At 44.9% G+C, this 22,520-nt stretch overlaps 3 protein-coding genes across 7 annotated transcripts in view; all 3 read left to right on the plus strand.

Moving 5' to 3' along the window:
• The first annotated feature begins 1,055 nt into the window (after positions 1 to 1,055).
• On the plus strand, positions 1,056 to 3,685 carry LOC148401466 (microfibril-associated glycoprotein 4-like). Of its 2 annotated transcripts, none has more exons than XM_088356457.1 (8): positions 1,056 to 1,229; positions 1,340 to 1,422; positions 1,526 to 1,836; positions 1,928 to 1,987; positions 2,073 to 2,203; positions 2,360 to 2,456; positions 2,535 to 2,714; positions 2,789 to 3,685. In XM_088356457.1, exons 1-8 carry the CDS (start codon positions 1,209 to 1,211, stop codon positions 3,046 to 3,048), a joined length of 1,143 nt encoding a protein of 380 aa, XP_088212583.1. In that variant the 5' UTR covers positions 1,056 to 1,208; the 3' UTR covers positions 3,049 to 3,685. The 2 variants fall into 2 exon arrangements, with proteins under 2 accessions (XP_088212583.1, XP_088212577.1); XM_088356451.1 differs by lacking the exon at positions 1,056 to 1,229 and adding an exon at positions 1,234 to 1,252.
• A 397-nt stretch (positions 3,686 to 4,082) lies between these two features.
• Positions 4,083 to 7,807, plus strand: LOC148401467 (microfibril-associated glycoprotein 4-like). 2 transcript variants are annotated; one of them, XM_088356477.1, is made up of 9 exons: positions 4,083 to 4,234; positions 4,744 to 4,917; positions 5,003 to 5,085; positions 5,189 to 5,499; positions 5,588 to 5,659; positions 5,743 to 5,873; positions 6,030 to 6,126; positions 6,205 to 6,384; positions 6,459 to 7,807. In XM_088356477.1, the coding sequence occupies exons 4-9, from the start codon at positions 5,220 to 5,222 to the stop codon at positions 6,716 to 6,718; spliced, it is 1,020 nt and encodes a 339-aa protein (XP_088212603.1). In that variant the 5' UTR covers positions 4,083 to 4,234; positions 4,744 to 4,917; positions 5,003 to 5,085; positions 5,189 to 5,219; the 3' UTR covers positions 6,719 to 7,807. The 2 variants fall into 2 exon arrangements, with proteins under 2 accessions (XP_088212603.1, XP_088212596.1); XM_088356470.1 differs by having other exon boundaries at positions 4,744 to 4,892.
• Positions 7,808 to 8,094: 287 nt separating this feature from the next.
• Positions 8,095 to 22,520, plus strand: part of LOC148401468 (low-density lipoprotein receptor-related protein 1-like) — a 43,516-nt gene continuing 29,090 nt past the window's right edge. Inside the window, exons 1-7 of one of the 3 annotated variants that reach the window (XM_088399852.1) lie at positions 8,095 to 8,305; positions 8,390 to 8,722; positions 12,727 to 12,867; positions 17,342 to 17,479; positions 21,724 to 21,843; positions 21,970 to 22,098; positions 22,173 to 22,433. In XM_088399852.1, the coding sequence (XP_088255978.1) occupies positions 8,650 to 8,722; positions 12,727 to 12,867; positions 17,342 to 17,479; positions 21,724 to 21,843; positions 21,970 to 22,098; positions 22,173 to 22,433 (862 nt within the window). In that variant the 5' untranslated portion in view covers positions 8,095 to 8,305; positions 8,390 to 8,649. Of the gene's footprint in view, positions 8,723 to 12,726; positions 12,868 to 17,341; positions 17,480 to 21,723; positions 21,844 to 21,969; positions 22,099 to 22,172; positions 22,434 to 22,520 lie in introns of all 3 variants that reach the window. The other 2 variants (XM_088399843.1, XM_088399860.1) reach the window with 2 other exon arrangements.

Genomic DNA, 22,520 nt, shown 5'->3' on the forward strand with positions numbered 1-22,520 from the left:
TCTGTACTGTATTGTTTACAAATAAATATGAGTGACAGTGTTTTAGCAGCACACAACAGCTGTCCGCCCGTATCTACCGATACGGACCGCTGTGAAAATTTCTAGTTGGAAGTTGGGAATGCTCAAGTATGGGGGAGGGTCGCAGGGGTGGGCCGGGCCGGGGCGGCGGACGGGAGAACACAGCACTCCGCTACATGCTCGGAATTCCTCGCTATAGCTCGTTCAGGAGCTGCTTCGCTCTAAAAACACCAGCAAAAGAACCAAGGGGCCACACAAGGCTGATGGGAGTCAATATGTAATTAGATTTATTATTATTTTTATCCCAGAGTTGTATCTGTTGAATCATGACACAAATAACTGCATGTGGTGCAACTCCAGAATCCGATTGTGGTGAGACCTTGATTTATGCTGCAGGCCATCTGAAGATTGGGAGGGGGGCATTGTGTGCAGATGTGTCTGGAGAGCGGCCAGGCTTTCTGGCTTGGGAGAACATGTGGTGGGAGTGTTTAGGCTGGCGCGCTTTCAAGCCGCCTCCCACACAACATGCCGGCGTGAGTGACAACGGTTGGTTCACAGCAGCAGGTAGCGTTGACCACAACTATCCTTGTATTGTAACACTCAGTGAGGGCTGCCCCCACAGATTCAAGAAAAAAAGTTACGTCCGCTCCATTGGCAAGGTTAGTTTGTCTCCAACGCTCGCCTGGTGTTTTGGGTTCCGCTATTCAATGGGAGTTCATTGTGGACAAAGTATCATTTGTGAATATGTCGTTATCTGCAAAAGTCCTCTCACGGTTCTATTTTTTTTCAAAGTGGCCGACACGCAAGTCTCTCCATTATGTAAGTATTTAGTGCCCCCTGCAGGTTGAGATTATTTAACGAAAAACCGTTGCTGTCCGTATACAGTTCCTGCGCCTGTTGGAAACGCTTCAGCTCAATTGGCTGGCTGCTATATTTTCAAACGCCACGTATTAGAATTCATGTCAGTTGAGATATAAAAAAAAAAAAAAAGGGGGGGGGGGGGGAATAAAAACAATCCAATGTTCAAATTTCACAAAGGCTCAAAGAACGTCACGGAACGTCCCCAACATCAAAAGCTTCGAAATAAAAGCCAAAGAGGCGTCCGAACTCTGTGGGTGTCACTTAGCTGATTGCCCACTTGCTTCATAGCCACCAAAACCACCGTCAGATGATCGGACAGCGTAGAAGAGATGGAGCTCGGGACGATGCAGGTTGTAGCTTCACATCTTTCAGCGTGTGTGTGAGGCCGAGTTGAAAACATTTTTAAGAAACTCGATAGAAGGCTGTGACATTATTTTGTGCTCGTCGCCTGTTTGCTTAGAAACGCTACGGCTGCCTTCTCCTTCCGTTCATCGTGGTCGTGATTGTCTTACAAACGGCTGCCATCATCTACTTGATCAACAGGTACGCGCGCTCGGACGCACTTGTCCACCCAAAGTCAAATTCCCACCCGTGGTTCTAATTTTGAAGGCTGAATGGCAACTAAATTGTAGCTTTATGTTTCAAGGCCTCAGGAGGACGAAGAGTTGGTCGAGCTGATGTCGGCTTTGCTCGACAACTCCCCGGAGCACAACTGTACCGACTCTGCCTGCCACTGGGCGGCGCTGCAGACGTCATTCGGAGACCTGAAGGCGAATCAGACCTCGCTACTGAGCGTGAGACAGCTCCTGCTTGACAAAATGTGCCAGGAGATTCGCAGCGACAAAGGGCTTTGGAATCAGGAACTGAAAGAAAACTCGAGTTGGGCTTTGACGGGTTCCATGTCCAGCCTGCAGAAGAAGGTGGTACATAAACCCGCACTTAACAGAAAAGTCAGAGGTAGCGAGCGAGCGAGCGCATCTAGTTTGTTTGAAGCGCGTGTCCATTTTGCACTTTTGCATTTTTTTTTTTTTTGCTTCATCTTCCACAGATTCTATGTCCAGCCTGCAGAGGATTGTAGATCTACCCATAATTCACAGAGAACGCAAAGGTAGCCAGCGAGCGAGCGCATCGTGCTTGTTTGAAGCGCGCGTCCATTTTGCACTATCGCGGTTTTTGTTTTTTTTTTGCTTCAGTTTTCATGGTTAGAGACTGCACTGATGTCATGGCGGAGGGAAATTTCAAAGATGGAGTCTATACCATTATTAGCGGGTTCAACACCTTTGAGGTTTACTGCAACATGAGCTTTGACGGGGGAGCCTGGACGGTAAGTGCTTGAGCCCCAAAACACCTCAAAGTTCCCGTTGTGATGCGTTCACCAATAAAGTTGGCCCCTTTTTCTTTTCCAATGCTGAACCTCCTGTTGGCCAGTCATGCTAATTTGCTCAACTGATGGTGTGTGTGCGTGCATGTGTGTGTGCAGGTGATCCAGAGAAGACAGGATGGCTCTGTCTCTTTCTCTCGTTCTTGGGACGCATATAAAAATGGCTTTGGAACAGTAACCGGAGAGCACTGGCTAGGTCTGAAACACACACCTTAAAAGACATCCTTCTTGTCAAGCCTTCGTCATTTGTGCGGTTGACACTGCGTGTTTGCAGGCCTGCAGAAAATTTACTCTATGACGGTCTTTGCCGGTTACCAGTTGCGGGTCGACGTCACTCGCTGTAATGGCAGCAAATACTTTGCTGTCTACGACAACTTCTCGGTAGGTCTGAACTTGAAGGACCCCGAGAGGGAGGGCTACCCGCTGCTTGTGGACGGCTACTCGGGAAACGCAGGTAGCGACTCCCACTGCCAGCGCGCGCACTCCAGAGCCTGCGTGATGTTAAAATCAAGTTTATGTGCTTTGCAGGCGATGGCCTCCTCACCTCGTCTGGGATGAAGTTCACCACCTACGACCGCGACCAAGACATGTATGACGATCTGAATTGCGCCTCTCCTTATGGCTCCGGTTGGTGGTACAATCGCTGTGGCGACACTAACCTGAACGGGATATACCTGAAAAGATGTGCTGGTCTTATGTACTGGTACAATTTTGGCGTGAAGTTCGTCGAGATGAAGATCCGGCCCAATAAAGCCCCGACATGTCGGTGCTGCCGAAAGTCACACTAAGAACACTTGATAATTGGAATCGACGTCCCATCTATCCAAGACTTGTACCTGTCCAGGGCCAGGAAACGTGCAAGTAACATCTCTACAGACCCTTCTCACCCAGGTTGCTGTCTGTCTGAACTACTCACACCCCCCACACACATACAGCAAGGACTTCCAGGTGTTATTGGGATTACGAAGTTAAATCCTTAGCTTGCTTTCCCCTTTTTACAGCAGCCATTTGTTAAGAGTAAACACTTTAGTAGGATTTTTTTAAGCCTTTCAGGTTTGCAAAGAAAGGCGTGCATTGGACAAATAAATGTGCCTTGCAACTGAAATCCAAATTCCATGTAAATCAACTTCGATGACTAATCATGTTGCGGCTAAAACAGTTTTCCGACACGGATGTTTCAATCTGCAGCACTATCGCGCCAACTACTGCAAAGGAGGACTTAATTGTCAGATTTTGCGGGGGGAGGTGAAGTATTGGTGGCTGGTATCAGCAGCCTTCACCAGTACTCGATAACTCATGTCGCTGTTGCTTAGCCATAGAAAAGTGGAATGCGGTTATTGGTGATAATAATGCAGCTTCTATGATAAAGTTAACGACAGTCGTTCTGTACTGTATTGTTTACAAATAAATCTGAGTGACAAAGTGTTTTAGCAGCACACAACAGCTGTCCGCCCGTATCTACCGATAGACTGCTGTGAAAATTTCTGGAAGTTGGGAATGCTCGAGTATGGGGGAGGGTCGCAGGGGTGGGCCGGGCCGAGCCGGCGGACGGGAGAACAGCCCTCCGCCACATGCTCGGAATTCCTCGCTATAGCTCGTTCAGGAGCTGCCTCGCTCTAAAAACACCAGCAAAAGAACCAAGGGGCCACACAAGGCTGATGGGAGTCAATATGTAATTAGATTTATTATTATTTTTATCCCAGAGTTGTATCTGTTGAATCATGACACAAATAACTGCATGTGGTGCAACTCCAGAATCAGATTGTGGTGAGACCTTGATTTATGCTGCAGGCCATCTGAAGATTGGGAGGGGGGCATTCTGTGCAGATGTGTCTGGAGAGCGGCAAGGCTTTCTGGCTTGGGAGAACATGTGGTGTGGGAGTGTTTAGGCTGGCGCGCTTTCAAGCCGCCTCCCACACAACATGCCGGCGTGGGTGACACCGCCAACGGTTGGTTCACAGCTTAAAAAAACAGGTAACGTTGACCACAACTATCCTTGTATTGTAACACTCAGTGAACATTCTCCTTTGGGAAGTAGGTGAAGAAAAAAGTTAAGTCCGCTCCATTGGCAAGGTTAATTTGTCTCCAACGCTCGCCTGGTGTTTTGGGTTCCGCTATTCAATGGGAGTTCATTGTGGACAAAGTATCATTTGTGAATATGTCGTTATCTGCAAAAGTCCTCTCACGGTTCTATTTTTTTTCAAAGTGGCCTACACGCAAGTCTCTCCATTATGTAAGTATTTAGTGCCCCCTGCAGGTTGAGATTATTTAACGAAAAACCGTTGCTGTCCGTATACAGTTCCTGCGCCTGTTGGAAACGTTTCAGCTCAATTGGCTGGCTGCTGTATTTTCAAACGCCACGTATTAAAATTCATGTCAGTTGAGATTAAAAAAAAGGGGGGGGAATAAAAACAATCCAATGTTCAAATTTCACAAAGGCTCAAAGAACGTCACGGAACGTCCCATCCCGTCTCGATGTGCAGGCCAACATCAAAAGCTTCGAAATAAAAGCCTAAGAGGCGTCCGAACTCTGTGGGTGTCACTTTGCTGATTGCCCACTTGCTTCATAGCCACCAAAATCACCGTCAGATGATCGGACAGCGTAGAAGAGATGGAGCTCGGGACGATGCAGGTTGTAGCTTCACATCTTTCAGCGTGTGTGTGAGGCCGAGTTGTAAACATTTTTAAGAAACTCGATAGAAGGCTGTGACATTATTTTGTGCTTGTCGCCTGTTTCCTCAGAAACGCTGCGGCTGCCTTCTCCTTGCGTTCATCGTGGTCGTGATTGTCTTACAAACGGCTGCCATCATCTACTTGATCAACACGTACGCGCGCTCAGATGCACTTGTCCACCCAAAGTCAAATTCCCACCCGTGGTTCTAATTTTGAAGGCTGAATGGCAACTAAATTGTAGCTTTATGTTTCAAGGCCTCAGGAGGACGAAGAGTTGGTCGAGCTGATGTCGGCTTTGCTCGACAACTCCCCGGAGCACAACTGTACCGACTCTGCCTGCCACTGGGCGGCGCTGCAGACGTCATTCGGAGACCTGAAGGCGAATCAGACCTCGCAACTGAGCGTGAGACAGCTCCTGCTTGACAAAATGTGCCAGGAGATTCGCAGCGACAAAGGGCTTTGGAATCAGGAACTGAAAGAAAACTCGAGTTGGGCTTTGACGGGTTCCATGTCCAGCCTGCAGAAGAAGGTGGTACATAAACCCGCACTTAACAGAGAAGTCAAAGGTAGCGAGCGAGCGAGCGCATCTAGTTTGTTTGAAGCGCGTGTCCATTTTGCACTTTTGCATTTATTTATTTATTTTTTTTGCTTCAGCTTCCACAGATTCTATGTCCAGCCTGCAGACGAAGATTATAGATCTACCCATAATTCACAGAGAACCCAAAGGTAGCCAGCGAGCGAGCGCATCGTGCTTGTTTGAAGCGCGCGTCCATTTTGCACTATCGCGGTTTTTTTTTTTTTTGCTTCAGTTTTCATGGTTAGAGACTGCACTGATGTCATGGCGGAGGGAAATTTCAAAGATGGAGTCTATAACATTATTAGCGGGTTCAACGCCTTCGATGTTTACTGCAACATGAGCTTTGACGGAGGAGGCTGGACGGTAAGTGCTTGAGCCCCAAAACACCTCAAAGTTCCCGTTGTGATGCGTTCACCAATAAAGTTGGCCCCTTTTTCTTTTCCAATGCTGAACCTCCTGTTGGCCAGTCATGCTAATTTGCTCAACTGATGGTGTGTGTGCGTGCATGTGTGTGTGCAGGTGATCCAGAGAAGACAGAATTTGTCTGTCGATTTCTATCGTTCTTGGAACGCATATAAAAATGGCTTTGGAACACTAACCGGAGATCACTGGCTAGGTCTGAAACACACACCTTAAAAGACATCCTTCTTGTCAAGCCTTCGTCATTTGTGCGGGTGACACTGCGTGTTTGCAGGCCTGCAGAAAATGTACTCTTTGACGGTCTTTGCCGGTTACCAGTTGCGGGTCGACGTCACTTGCTGTAATGGCAGCAAATACTTTGCTGTCTACGACAACTTCTCGGTAGGTCTGAACTTGATGGACCCCGAGAGGGACGGCTACCCGCTGCTTGTGGACGGCTACTCGGGAAACGCAGGTAGCGACTCCCACTGCCAGCGCGCGCACTGGAGAGCCTGCGTGATGTCAAAATCAAGTTTATGTGCTTTGCAGGCGATGGCCTCCGCACCTCGTCTGGGATGAAGTTCACCACCAACGACCGCGACCAAGACATGTATACAGATTTCAATTGCGCCTCTACTCATGGCTCCGGTTGGTGGTACAATCGCTGTGGCAACACTGACCTGAACAGGAGCTACATTAAAGGATGTGCTCGTAGTTTGAACTGGGACAATTTTAACCTGAAGTTCGTCGAGATGAAGATCCGGCCCAATAAAGCCCCGACATGTCGGTGCTGCCGAAAGTCACACTAAGAACACTTTATAATTGGAATCGACCTCCCATCTATCCAAGACTTGTACCTGTCCAGGGCCAGGAAATGTGCAAGTAACATCTCTACAGACCTTCTCACCCAGGTTGCAGTCGGTTTGAACTACTGTACATGTGTCCTCTCTGCATCCATTGCAGCCTGGTCATCCTGGAAAATGGAACCCTCCCATCTGTGGTCTCTTCTCAAGGTTTCTCATTTCCCCGAGTTGGAGTTTTGAGTTTTTCCTTGCCCTCCTGGGAGTTTAAAATCAGGGGATGTTTGAGATGTCATCTTTCACACGTCCTGAGTGTTGTTAGTCACCTAAATGATGAACAGAGGCTGTGATCAAATTCCTTGTTCGGCACGCTCAAACATGGAGAATCAAAACTCTTGAATCTTGCGAAGCTCTTTTTTATCGTCTTGAATGTGGGGAACGTAGAGCCGACGGATTAAGTGATTAAAGAAATTTTGGGGCATCTTCTGCATGCATTTGTCTTGATGTAGCTTTGATGCTTGAGAATAATTGTCTGACTTTCATGCAAGGCGCGCTAAGCTCCTAGAAAGGTTGATAAACTCGGTCGAGATAAATGATTCAAAGGAGTCAAGTAGTTGCATAAACTTGCTGAAGAAATATAATTTTATTATTGAGTTTGTTTTCCTCTCTAATTTGCCATTATTGTTGATCACCAGTGTATCTTATTTTTGTGTGAATTTGTTTTCCTTGTTATTTGTCATTTCATAGATGAAAACTTCTCGTAGCAGCTTTACTGTACAATACAGTGCTGTTCAATTGTCAACAAAACAGAGCGCCCTAAAATACGCAATTCACGGTTGCGTGATTAAATTAAAGAGATCAGCTATCAAACTTCAAAGTTTCAAAAATTCTTCGCCTTGGTGGCGTTAATAAATTGTCTAAGAATTAAAACAAAAATTCAAACCGTTCTCATTACCACTAGAGGGCGCCATTTGTCATGAAACGCAGAGGTCTATTCATTGGGCTTCACCAAACTCTCTTTTCACTTGGAATTCCTGTTGTGTGGTAATAAGTGTGTCAAAGTAAGTGAAACGAAACGTGAATAAAAAAATACGTTGATTTTGCCTCCCCTTAGATTATTTCTACAAATTGCAGAATTGTAGCAAATTCACCCACTCATTCAAATGTTGCCATTTGTCATTATGATACGATTTTATTGAAAATCATTGAACACATTTCACACGTGCTTATACAGTACAAAGGTCCCATCACGAATTGAGCTCACTCCCGCAATCCCAACTCGACAGTGTACTAAAAAAGCACAAAAAGGGAGGTAAGGTGACGCATGCGCAGTGGCCGTCCGCGACTCGGTTTTTTTGTGTGTGTGGAATCATGCTGGTTACGTCACAGGCTCGTCCACGGTGCTTGGAGCTGCACATTTAGCATCCACTCACGCGCTTGCACGTTCGAGGAGACACTTTGGACGAACGCGGCTATCATTTGGGCATTTTGTAATTGCCCGTCATTTGATTTGCGGAATCCTGTGAGAGGAGCCGGTGTTCTCGCGTGTGCGTGCGCGGGAGCGAGCTTGTGGAGGTGGTGCTGGCATGCATGGTGGTGAGTGTGTGCTAAGAGGGGCCAGCCACACCGTGTGCATGATGTTTGAAAGCTGAGCGCCCCTTCCTGTATCTTACATGACAGTACTGCTGCAGCACAGCGCCTCGTCTAACCTGAGCTGAGCTTCACTCAGCGGCTTTTCCATTTCTTCCTCGCCCGAAGAAGAAAAAGAAGAGGCGTGCTGGACTGAGGGTGCAACCGAACGATTCCCACCCGGATGATATCGGAGCTGGAGCTCGGATGAGGTGCTCGATCGGACTACTTTGGGTTTAGAGATCCGGGCAAAGTACCACCCCAGACACCACTGCTGCTTTCCCCGATAGCAGTGAGTGCTTAGTCAGGAGATGGCGATGAGCTGGCTCTATTTGGGATTTCTCCTCAGCTTGGGGGTCATCGCTCCGAGCCGCGCAGCCGAAGGTAAGACGCCTGTTGGCTGCTTCAACACTGTCATACCCCAAAGAAAGCGGGACCACTTGATTTTGTGCACAAAAGGCCCGTGCAGCGCACACGGACACACAAAGCGGCTTCAGCCACACCGCAGCAGCTTCATCTAATGCTCCCTACCTTCCATCGATTCAAAGTGGCGCACCGATGTGATTTGATTCAAGGGGGGCCTGCCTTTTTTGTGATTTGCAAAATGAAGACAGACGCGGCTTTGCGGCATTGACGTAAAATCAGAATAGCGATTTTGTGGCGGTTTCTATCTCCTTTCAATATCTGTGTGTTTATAAGACTCATGTCCCAATACCAAAAGTGGAAGGTTGCTGACTGCACGGTTTGCCCTCAAACAATGAGCTTGCATCCTCCTTGACTCGACTAACGACATTTTAACAGCATCGACCTGTTGAGGCTTGGAGGGAGGCTCATAAATTCATCTCACAATGAGCAAAGGGAGAGTTGAAGAGCCGAGTGTATGCATACTTGTGTTCTCACATTGTCCCCATGAAGCTCCAAAGTTCCACGCGTGTGTGTGTCGTTAGATATGATCTACGTAAGCAAATGCTTGGAGAGGGTGAAAGCCATAGCAGGGCTTCCAAAAAGTCCCAAAGCTCCTCCCTTCTCCTCCATCGCAAGCGTGGAACATCTGGGTACAGGGAGACCATTAATCCAACGTAGATGGGATCGCCTCGAGGGGGAGGGAGGGAGGGAGGAACCAGCTGAAAAGTGAAATAAACCTCAGCCAGAGGAATTTGGTCAAACGGACGTATGGTTACGTCACAGCCAGGAAATGATATGGAAGTTCTTCTATATTTGTTCTCTGGGTCAACTTAAGATGGAGCAGGTTTGATCTGAATTAGAAATAGTGCCAAATAATAAGCGAAAGAGGGGGCTGTATTTTATGAATGACAGGGGATTAGCGAGGGGAAGGTGAAAAAGTCAAGGCACTTTAGTGCTGAACAGACGGCTTTTACTCGAGGCGCTCGTAAAAGTCTTGCCTTCACAAATGCTCAAAGCTGCAGCAAGTCAAGCAGCGGACTGACTGACAGACAGAATGTCTCCTCTTGTGAAGTTGAAAGTTAGCAAAATTCAAAATTGGAAACTTGCTATGGAAATTGAGGGCAAGCTGATACCAATGAAGTGGAAAATAACAAATATTTTGTCTGCATTGAGGTTCCTTTTTGTGTCCATGACCAAAGGGTCAGAAATGGAGTTCTTCCCAAATTCCTCAGCTGAACTTCTTGGTGTCGTCTGATAATGATCCACGGAATGTACAAAAAAATAAAATCAACACGCCGGGAAGGATCTATTTCCTCGTAGAATAATTGTCACATAAAATGTTCTCGTCTCTTCTGTGTTTGTTTGTGAAACTTTGGACTGACTTCAGACTTTGCTCTGTTTGCCCAAGCCTTTTGGTTGCACCTGACCTCACCTTTTCCTCTCATACTGACGCTGCAAACATCTGCCAGCCCTCAGATAATATCAGCGAGAGGTGCGGCGGTTCATTGAGTAACTTTGAATGATTTGATTGAAGCAAAATTCTCGGCTTCTCGGGGATGATTTTCACACACGGGCCAGTCCGTGCAGGAATTAGATGACCATCTCAATCGGCCATCGCGGCTCTGCTTGATAAAACCGCTGAGCTGTGATTGGTTGTGAGCTGACAACTGTAATGATGTCATCCAGTGTCAAAATGGCCGCCCCCTGAGATGAATAACAACTGGTGGATTTTTTTCATTCATATTCTACAAAGCAAACAATAATCAGAAGCTGGGCTGCGTAGGACATATTTTTACAAAGACAATTGTTGGCTCGACTTCCCATTTAAAAGGTAATCTCCAAAGTTCCTTTTACATGTGAAGCAGCAGAGCACATCTCCATGTTAGCTAACTAGCTGCTAACGCTCAGACAACGGTTGGTTGGTTCTACTCCTTGGAAAGTCCCATTAGCATCAATGTTGCTGTTCGGATCATCTTGTGTTGACTCGCCATCTCTTGATAATCGGTATTTTTCGTAATGAGAGACGTTCGAACAAAGTGCAAGAGCAGCAGTGAAGACAAGATGACGACAAGAGCCAGCAATGTTTTCATTGAAGTTCTTCCAGTCCATTCTCAGCTCCAATCAAGCTGAAGCTGTCTTTGCCCTCCAAACGTTGCTCTTCATCCTTCCTTCTTTTCAGCTGCTACGCATATTGCTTCTCTCTAAGTTGACTTTGGTATTCCTTAATACGTCCCAAAGGCCTCGACATGTGAATTATTCATGCGGCACAAAAATTCAGGACTAACAACTTCCATCTGCCCTGGTTCTCCTGGTGTTCCTCATCATGCAAATGGTTTGCCTGTGGGATTTGGCTACAGGACTTTCACTTTTGACCTTTCAATCGGTTGAAGTTGCTACTTAGAAGACATATCAAGCAAATTCTTCAAAACACACATTTCCTCCTTTCATTCTTTGAACTGCAGCGTCAGCAACTTTCAAGTTGAAAAATTTCGCTGCTTGCTTGTTACTTTAGGTTACCTTTTGCATCAAAATCCACTCGGGCAGCCAAACATAAACAATCACAAAACGGGCTTGATTCAAATCCATCGGCCAACATGGAGGATGCTTCTTCTCGTGTGCACCATTTTCAAGGAGCGTCAAAAACTCTTCGACTGGCAGCAAATTCAATATTTTGACAGCAGCTTATTATTATTTTTTAATGTATTCTATTTATTTATTTTATTTATTAATATTAATATAATAATATAAAAAATAAATACACATAATAATAAATACAATTTTATTTTTAAATTAATAAATGATACCTCCAGACCAGTAGTACCTGATTAAAAAACTCAAAATGATAACAAAAAGTTGCACTTGGACACCCAAAACAAAAATATTAAAATATTTAAAAATATTAATAAAAATATCCAAAAATAAATACACATATTAATAAATAAAATTTTGTTTTTAAATTAACAAATGTGTTTTGCGTGACTTGTCATATACATACATACCTCCAGACCAATAGTACCTCATTAAAATTTGTTTTAAAAATGAACCAAAATTTGCACTTAGTTGTTTGCGCCTTTGCTTTAGCTCACTCGTTCGTGTTTAATACTTTTTGCCATGCCACTGTGCTTGCGGGCACTTCAGTGTTTGGACAGCGCATGACAAGGTCCAATGTACACTTTGTACGAACGCGTATTTGTGGTACCGAAGCTTCAAATGGGTCTGAGGAGACCGGAAATTGTTGTCTTTTTATGTTTGTATGTTGCTTGCATACCCTTGTAATTTGGGGGTCACCTTTCCTCTGACTCAACTCGTTCAACAGGTCATCCTGAGCTCGGCTCTTCCAAAATTCTCTAGCACCCTGGCAAATTTAGCAAAAAAAAAAAAAGAAGAGTGACTTGCTAGATGAATCAACAAATCACATCTTGGTATGAAATATTCTCGTGGCTTTTAGAAGCCAGTTTTCGCCCCTCCTCAGCCAGCCCCCAAATCAAATTAGACTTAAAGGTTCTCTCCAAATGTCAGACTGCATTAGAAGGCGCAATGCTTTATTTCCCGTTTCACGGAGACCAAAGCTTGGTCAGATTGCGAGGGGACGCCGAGGTCGGCGCTTTTGCTCATTTGTGCTCGGGAGTTGGAGTCCGGCCATTGCTAGCAAAGCTCCCTCCCTCCCTCCCTCCGTCTTAAACAGCTCTCTTCCTGCCAAGCACGTAGGTGAGGCGAGTCATCCAGGGCGAAAGAGGGCTCGAGAATCACAATGAAACCTTTGCGCTGCTGTCAAGCGGCTAGCTGAAAAGACAACATGAAATGGTTTGCTCGGCTTGGATGGTCGTTGCTTGACGCTAATCCAAACCTATCCAGTCAAATGTCACACCAGATTGTTTGCAGGACATCTACCTGTTTGCTCAAACGACAAAACAATGAAAACCGGAGTGCCAAATGGCTTAAGACAGCAAACTAAAGAGTCCAATTTTGTTTTTTTTTCTCAGCTCCCAAAGCCGAGGAGCAAACCAGGACGTGCAGTCCCAAGCAATTTGTGTGTAAAGACCTGATGACCTGCATCTCCAAAGGTTGGCGCTGCGACGGGGAGAAGGACTGTCCAGATGGCTCCGACGAGTCGCCCGACATTTGTGAGTATGCATTTTCTGACCGCACGTCAAAAGAATCGCCATTTGACTTCTAAGCGGCTGATGTCGTCTCATTTTCTGGGTGCTTTGAGTGTCGTGAATCCAGGAAGGCGGCAGTGTCAAATTATGTTTTGTTCGGGGACGGGTCTGCTCTTGTCTGGCTCGCAGTCGACTGTTGCCGTCTCCGTAGATGGTCCCGCCTTCTTTTTGGGATTTTATTGTAGCGTCAGCGTGTGCCACAAGGCCGACTGTCACGCCGCAAGAGCTTCCTCACTTTTATGTCCAGACAGGAAGATGACAGGCGGCTCCAAGGTTCTTGTTTTCTTGCATTCTATTTTCATTGTGCAGAAAATGAAGTCAACTCTTAATAAGTGCGACACTTGCTACATGACGTCATGAAATGGGGAAAAAAAAATATGATTGATTGATAATGGAGGCGTTTCCTTCTGGTTGTCATTTGGAAGCACATTGCATTGGTAAGAGATAGCAAGTCCATGATGCATGTTTGCTGCAAGATGACATCGGGACAGGGTGGAGAGATTTTCACGCCTCAAACAGTGTGTGTAGAGAGAGAGAGAGAAAAAAAAAAAGAAAAGCTGGACAAAATGGCATTTGTGTCTTCAGGTCAATGGGATTTGATTGACAGTTGATAGTTGAGTGGAGCCGCTTACAGCTGATTTAGTTGACAAGAGAGCTTGATATTTTTATTTTTTTTTGTTTGAGATCTCATGTTAGCTTGATTTTTAAAAAAAAAAAAAAATTTTTTTTTTTAAATATTTATTTATTTATTTTAGGCCTCATGTTGCCCACTCGATTTATTTATTTATTTATTTATTTATTTATTTATGAGGCCCCACATTATAAATTTGCCATCTTGAACTGTTAAAATTCAATTTTAAAGTCATTCACAAAATCAAAAGTTGTATCTTGTCCAAACATGAATGTCTTCAACCAATTATTCCTAAAAAAAAAAAAGCTCGGCAGCGGTTAAGCGAATGCTTGTGAATGAATTGAGACTGAGGCGCTGACAGACAGCGGTGGTGTTCTTCATCTCAAAATAGCAACGTTGCGCTCAATTAGCCACGCGCTCCATTCGGCCCGCCGCTTTGCTGTCCGCTGATGCGCTTCTCTCGTCCGCCGAGATCCTTCAAGACGTCTTACTGAAACCAAAGCGCTTTTCCTTCTCGGCGAGCGAGTTTGGCCCGGAGGTTAGCTTTAACGCTCAGATGATCAGAAAACAAAAAGCACTCTGAGTTTGCATGACCTCTGGAGATCCGAGTTTGGAGGAAAAGATGATTTCACCTCCTGCTGTGACTCAGAGGAATGGAAAAGCAGCCGAGTTGGCTTTTGCCACTTGCAGTCTGAAAGTGCCAATCGCTCGATTTCTCCGAACTGGCTTCTTATTGCCGTTGTAAAGATAATTTTTGTTATCTATTTGGGTCAGGAGTGATTTAATGCGGATACAATAACAAGAATCGAAAGGACAGGCCTTCTCTTAAACCTCTTCTACGTTCTATCAAAACACTTTTAACCTCCATTTTGTGTGTTACTGATAATTACTGCTCACTAAGTCGGTAAATTTATGCTCGTGCTTTTTTTCGTTATCCTACAAAGGTCATTTGAAACGCAGTCGATCCCTTTTGTTAAAATTCAATATGCTGCGTCAGAGTTTTTTTTTCTTTTTCAAACTCCTTTTGTGTCCTTTTCAATCAAACAAAAGACAGCGTCTGCACCTCATTATGATTCTATAATTGCTCCAAGCGCATTCATTGCGGTGGAGCCGGAGACTAGGAACAGATGTTTGAGGAAGCCTTAGCATGTCAGGAGAAGGAACCCTTTCCCACATCAAAAAGTTGCGGGCGTCTCCGTTGGACTGCCAACAAGCTGCCACTCGAGGCCATTTCTGATGGAAGTTTGACCTGAATAAATTGGGCGGGGTGTATCAAAATGACCATTTTCACACGTGGCCATTTTATTTCCATTTTCCTGGGGCTGAACTCGGAGGAAGGTTTGACGGACGGACAACGTTATCATTGCCGTGCAGCTGCAGCCCACACGCCGTTGCTTATCTGTGCCTTTCCGGGACCAACGAGCCAGCTCGAGAAGGAGCCGTGTGGAGAGAGAGAGTGATTCCACAGAAAAAGGAAAATGAGCAGATTAACTTGTAGGCCGAGAACGGAGACACCATTATGTGCTTTTAAAGCGCTTTTTGTAGTGGGACACCTTTTATAGTAGGGGGGGGGGCTCATTTTACAACCTGTAATCAGTCATGTAACTGTAGGCTCAGGGGGGGGTGGTGACACGCTGCCCCCATAGGAAGGAGCAAAGCCCTGCAAATGGAGCTCGCTCGCTCGCCCGTCCTGAGTCCTCCTCATCTTCAGCGAGCTATCAACGCAAAGAGGGAGGGCGAGCGAGCGAGCACACAGGACTTTCTCACGCCACTCTGGCACCACTGTCTTCAATTCTTGTTGATGTGGCCCACTTGAGTGTTCTGTCACGAGCGTCAAAGTAGAGACGCAGGAAGAAAAAGTACACCTTTATGCCCAAAATGAAAATATGTTGCTTCAGAGGTCGAGCTGTTGGGCTGCAAACCCAATTTGGCAAGGAGATTGTGCAATAGCGATTTCAATAAAGTGGAGCATATCTTGTAATCTCCAATTTATGAAGGAAGATTGAGGCTGGGCTTTTTTTTAAATGGAAATCATCATTATGTGTCTTTATTGCGCACTCAAATCCTTCAAACAACAACTTCAACTGCACTACTGGGGGCTTCATAAAAGTCCACAGGCATTTAATTCATGTTTAAGTCAAGAAGAACTTTTGGATAGGAAATTGCAGTATTACAAGAAGCCACCAGCAAGATTTGAACGCAGCCTTGCTTCACTAATCCCGCCGCCCCTTTTGCGTCTCTGACCAAAGCTGCACCATTTATTTATTTATTTATTTATTTATTCGCTGCCCCCTTTGCGTCTCTGACCAAAGCTGCACCATCTATTTATTTTTATTTTTTTATTTTTATTTTTTTTTTATTTTTTATTTGTCAGCATTTATTTATTTGTTATCATTTATTTGATTTATTTTTTATTTGTGTCTGACTTTAATTATTTGTCTCAGCATTTATTTATTTGTTATCATTTATTTATTTATTTGTGTCCATTTATTTATTTAAGCATTTATTTATTTATTTGTGTCTGACTTTATTTATTTGTGCCAGCATTTATTTATTTGTTATCATTTAATTATTTATTTATTTATTTATGTATGTATTTATTTATTTGTGTCTGTATTTGTTTGTGTCCATTTATTTATTTAAGCCTGCATTTATTCATTTATTTATTTATGTATTTATTTATTTAAGTCTGTGTTTTTTAATTCATTCATTCATTGATTCATTTATTGTCTCAATCTTTCATGGGCCTCATATTCCAACAAGGAGCAATCTTGCGGCGCATCTCTTGGTGCCAGCATGAGCAAGCACATTGTTGCACGCACACCACCGACAACTTCCTACAATGTAACAGAGCGCATAAGCGTCTTTGGTTTTTTTTTTTTTTTTTTTTTTTTTGGTCTCCCCGCCACTGCGAGAGGCGCTCTGTGTTCCCATTCAACAATTTGCTTGATCTTGCCCAACCCACAGAATTTGGCACTCTGTGACAATCAAGGCAGGAAAAAAAAAAATCTATTTCTAGTTTTTATATTTGTTTGTAGTCAGCAGATGAACATGGGTTCACCAACCGGTACTAGTAGTTTGTGACAAAAAAGCAGTGTCTTGTGAAAAGCACCACTTTGATGCAAATATATTTTGCAAATATAAGACTGAGAATAAAGATTTAATTGATTTACTACTACACAGCGATGGAATGTGCCGTGAGCTGCGGGGAGTTCCTGTTAGCAAAGTTCACGTGGACTTGGTCATTTATTGAATGTAAATCGGGCAGGCTTAGAGGCTGAGGCAGCAAAGTGGGAGAGCTGCACGTGTACACAAACAGCCATTGTTTTTGAATGTGGCACTTTTTGCTCTCCGCTGCTCGACCATGGAAGCTGGGGGGGGGGGGGGTATTATTGCCACAGATAACAAATGATGTTCCTGACAAAAGTATCCAATGAGTTGTTCTTCAAACTTCAGCACCAGCACAATTGCTGCTGCAGAAGTCTTTTTCTGCAGGGGGTGAACTTGCATCTTGAGTGTTTTGGTAAAATGGGTCAGCCAGCAGATGTTGGAAAGGGAGAGCAACGAGGGAGGAAAAGGAGGCGCAGGAAGGATGAAAAAGAGCCAAAGCAAACTGTTTGGCCTGAGAATTGGACACAACTGTGGGAGAAATGGAATCAAAATGTTGTTGTCGTGTTGTTGGGGCATGCATGTTTGATTTTTGTGTTTGGACTGGAAACACCTTGGACTTCCCTGGAAGAAAATGGCTGCTCCGTCCAAACAATAAAATACTTCTTTCTCCAATCTAACCTTGCGTTTGGTTTTCAGGCTTGCACAACCGAGTGAGCAAATGTCCCGTCAATGAGCACGGCTGCTTGGACGTTGACGTTTGCCTCCACATGAGCAAACTGTGCGACGGAGTTCCCGACTGCTCCGACGGATGGGACGAGGGTCCTCACTGCAGAGGTGAGCATGCTCAGAAGAAAAAACTTCCCTCGCCCTCCTGCTTTGAATGCTTCTTATTTCTGGTTGGCATGGAGGCGGGGTCATCTGTTGAGCAGGGGTGTCAAACTCATTTTTGTCGTTCGAATATTTTAAAAATAAAAATTGCCAGCAATATCTATTTTTTTTAAGTGAAGACAATTTGTCATTTTAGTAATGACACAAAATTTGTCTTCGCGGGCCACATAAAATGATATGGCATGCCGCATCTGGCCCCCGGGCCTTGAGTTTGACACCAATGATTGATGAGCATCGAGGCAACAGAAAAATCCCCTCCATTAATTACAGACAGGAGACAAATGGGCGCTGGAACACATTGGGTCCGTATTGTCTTGCCGCTTGCAATTTTGAGGTCACGTTTGAATGAACAAAGAAGTTGAGTGTAATAAAAACATCGAAACACTTGACTTGGAGAGCAAAGTCAGTGAAGTCCATCAAAGATTCAAAGGAGACAATAGTGGGAGCTTTTTTTGCTCGCTTGATGTCTCAAAATCTTCTGAATCTTGTGGAGATGATTGTCAGCCAATCACAGCTCAACGCAAGCGATATACACTCGCGCTTGTAATGCATGCAGGCACCCAAACATGCACTCACACGGTCACATTCTTGCAAATACACACCCAAACACACCCATTGCCCCCCCACACCACTCCCCCAACACACACACAGCAGCAGTGTGTCCAGAACCCATTTGAGGAAAAGTTCTGGTCCTTCACAAGCATCCTTGTGTTTGCTTGTACAAACTGGCGTCTTGTGCTTGCTAGCGTATGGCGGCGCTGATGTCTGAAAGCGCACTTTGTCACTCGCCGCAAGTTGTTGACAGCGGCGGCCAGAGAAGCAACTCCGATCTCGTACGTAGTTCCGATTTGCATTGTCATCATTTTTGGAAATGGGAAGGAGATTCAACGAGGAAGTTTCACACATTTGCTCATCTGGCGAGTGAGCGATTCATCATCAATAAATTATCAAATTAATTGTTTCCTGACATTCTTTCACAAAAAATTGTCCAAATCTTAATTTCAGGCTGTCACATATAATATAATGTGTGAAAAGCTGACTGATTTGTTGTTTGTGTTTCGTCAAAGTTGGCAAAACATCATTCATGTTTCTTGTGTGATATTGTTTTGGTTTTTTTCCTGAATTTTAACAAAGTAATCCAACAATGATTGGTTGATAAACAGTAATTAAAAAACTATATTTTAGATTGGCTCAGTAAAAGTAGGCCAAATTTGATATAAATCAAATTCAATATTATGATTTTTTTAAAATTTCTTCCAGGTGATACTGAATAAAAATGCCCGATCTTGCTCTTGGGCAGTTATCTTTTTTTTTTTTGTCGCTTAGGGCTTGCTTTTGTGCGTCAAGTGTCATTTTGAGGGTGATGGGGCCTCTGCAGGGGGTCAAAGGTCTTGTTCCTCAGAAGTGACTGATTTATGGTAAAAGGGAAAATGGGGTCACGACAGTTTGTCGTCCTGTGAGCTTTCTCCTCTTTGCTTCTTATTCTCCGCCGATTGTTTATGCATGCAGTGAATTGTCTTTGTCCTTCATGTCTGAGTAAGTGTGGAAGGAGAGAGAGATTTGACGCAGCCTGTGGAAAGGCCACACGTTCATCTTTATTCATGAGTGGCTCTTGACCTGAATGCTTTTATGGCTGCAGTTAGCATGACAAGACCTGTTATGTCTTTAGCTGCCATCGCTATTTGTGTGTGTTGAACTCAGTGCACGGCTCCACCAAATGTTCCTTGCCTTTGTTTGTGTTTAAAGTCTAAAAGTGGATGTCTGGGGAAGCACGTTGCCACTGTTTGGAGTTCTCAAAACATTGTTTGCTCATTACTCAAGCTGCCTCTCCGACTCTATTTGTCAGTCTCTTGTGATTCTGCGGCCGCAAAGTCCAGCAAATTGAGTTCTGGATGGGATAAGCCTCCCATTTCAACACCACCCAGTATGGACTGAACCTGAACGCATCTTGTTCTCCCCGAGAGTGCTTCGTAGAATTCAGCTCAGCTTTCCACAAATTTTGAGGCATACAAAAGAAAGAAAGAAAGAACGAAAGAACGAAAGACACAGACAGAGAGAGACAGAGACAGAGAGAGAGCTAGCTAGATAGATAGCCAGCTTGATAGCTAGCTAGCTAGCTAGCGCTCGCCTCCCCGAGAGTGCCTCGTAGAATTCAGCTCAGCTTTCCACAAATCTTCAGGTATTCGAAAGAAAGAAAGAAAGAAAGAAAGAAAGAAAGAAAGAAAGAAAGAAAGAAAGAAAGAAAGAAAGAAAGAAAGACACACAGACAGACAGAGACAGAGAGCTAGCTAGCTAGATAGCTAGCTAGATAGCTAGATAGCTAGATAGATGGATAGATGGATGGATAGATGGATGGATGGATGGATAGACGGATGGATAGACGGATGGATAGACGGATGGATAGACGGATGGATAGATAGATAGATAGATAGATAGATAGATAGATAGATAGATAGATAGATAGATAGATAGATAGATAGATAGATAGATAGATAGATAGATAGCGCTTTGTGGGCCGGTATACTATAAGGTGTCACTATGCTTGCGTGTCATGTCACAGTGTTGGGTAAGCTGCAGCGGGTAGAGGACACGTCCAGACTTGTTTCCAGACGGTGAAGGTACAAAGGTAGGAATGTCCTGGGAAGAAGCCAAGGTCACACGCTAGAGTTGCGATTGCTGGGAAATGAAACAACTTTTTCAACAATATTGAGTCTGAATTTCAAATTCTCATTTGTTTCGCTTTGCTTCCAATGCTAATGCTAACACATCTCGCTGGGCTTTTCTGTTAAGCTAAGGCATGTCCAGTTTATTTTCTGTCACGGCATTAAAAGTTCCCAAGTGGAACAAACAACGAGCTGAGTGGATTTGTGTATATTTGTGAGAAGAAATAGCGCCGACGTTTCCAAAACACCAGAAACATGCTGGTTGCTCTTCCGGCCAACTCGAGGCATCAACAACACCCAAGTCGACCAAAATAAATGACACAAAGTTGGACTGGACTCCGTGAATAATGTCAGCAAGACTGTGTTGGCTGCCATCTGCAATAGATGTCCTCATTTTATGGTCGGTGCCAGATTGACTTCATATTTTTCGTTCTATCCCCTTCGGCGCTGTAGATTTACACCATCGACATTGTTTCTTTGTGTTTTGTTATTCTGTTTAGTTGGTAAAAAAATGGTGCGCTTTTGTTATCCGTATTTGGAAGAGTCAGTCGAAAGGATCAACAGAATTGGCGTGCTTCTTTGGAACGGATGGCCTCCTCCTCCTCTTTGTGCGTGATGTTTGCTTGGTTCATTAAGCTCTGCTCAAACGTCTCAAATACCGCTCTTCATCAATCGTTTTCCTCCATTGACCTTATTATTATTGATCGATGGAGGTAAAAGTATCTTCTTGACTATTTCACGGGCTGTCAAAAAGGCCATTTGCAATATTTGAATGAGATGTGGTCACACTTGGCCATAGAAGCAGGTGAACCAAAACGGGGGAGAACATGGCGGCGGCAACTTCTTTGTGGGTGTCCATTTGCCAGGGGGCCTTTCACGCCGTGAGACCCGCTGAATGGATTGGATATGGGGGCCACACAGTTTGCCGGGGGACTCTTCCTTTCACTGGGCTCGCAACAAAAGACCCATTGTGGCTTTACATAAGCAAAGAACTGCAGCTAAAGAGCCCAGGAAGATTTGGATTCACATGCAGGTGCATACTCCACATCGATGTTCCTTCGTTCGTGACTTTGGGGTGATTTGGGAAAACTTTGATCTTTCATATCTGCACCATTTGAATTGATCGATTTTTTTTTTTTAAAGTTCACTTCTGGAAAGGAAAATGAAATTGTCTGTTTATGAGTATAGTATTTCATAAAATGGACACAAATATAAATGTTTCACAAATGTCCCACCTTCACTTCCTCAAAGTTAATCTCATGTGCTGTTTTTTGGAACGTTGGGAAAATATTCAGGCGTTGGGAACGTGCTCAGCGTTTAACCAGAGTTGTGGAAAAATCAACAAGCTGGATTTCGCTCAGCTCAACAAACACCTAAGTTCTTAGTCCAAGTCCCGCTATGTTTTGTTTTGTCTTGATTTTATGGCCACGTTCCAATGGCCACCTGCCCACTCGAGGTAACATGGAGTGTCCGTGGACCTCACGAGGCTTCTCTGACCTCGTGTTTGATATCTTCTTCATCTTTTAGAGAGCGCACCGGCCTGCGCCTCCCACGGTTGCCAGTTTCACTGCGCCGTGACTCACGACGGGCCCAAGTGTTACTGCGCCAGCGGCTATGAGGTGGCTGCGGATGGCAAGACGTGTCAAGGTGGGTGGACGCCTTTGCATTTGTTCTCCAAAGTGAAACATCGCTGGACATTTTCAAATAACGTCCTGTATGTGAAAATATTTTTTCATGTTTGTGTATTCGGGCTGATTTTTCTGTATGCGCTAGACTTCAACGAGTGCGGCGTGTACGGAACGTGCAGTCAGAGCTGCAAGAACACGGAGGGCTCCTACGCCTGCAGCTGTGTGGAGGGCTACCTGCTGCAGCCCGACAACCGCTCCTGCAAAGCCAAGAATGGTGAGAGCGACCTCGCCTGTTGACCTTTTCCCCCTGCTCCCCCCCCTCTTACGGCTCCTCTTCTCCCCTGGCAGAACCGGTGGATCGTCTTCCCGTGCTCCTGATTGCCAATCTGCAAGACATCCGCTGCACGTCGCTGAGCGGCTCCACGTCCCGCCTGCCCTCCATCGCCACCAAACAGACCATGGCCATGGACTTCATTTACGCCGAGCAGACGGTCTGCTGGATCGACGTGGGGGAAACTCCGGCGGCCACGCGGCTGAAATGCGCCGACATCCCCGACCTCAAAAGCGTCACTAACGTCCGCACCATCAACATTTCCATCACGCTCCACCGTGAGTAGCGGCGCTGACGCAATACTCAAATTCCATTGGTGGAGACGGGCTTTGAAGGTTCTGCCGCGTGTCAGTGTGAAATATCAA

Source organism: Syngnathus floridae, chromosome 2 (assembly GCF_059516105.1).
Source record: "Syngnathus floridae isolate MCC-2025c chromosome 2, RoL_Sflo_1.0, whole genome shotgun sequence".
Classification (NCBI taxonomy): Eukaryota; Metazoa; Chordata; class Actinopteri; order Syngnathiformes; family Syngnathidae; genus Syngnathus; species Syngnathus floridae.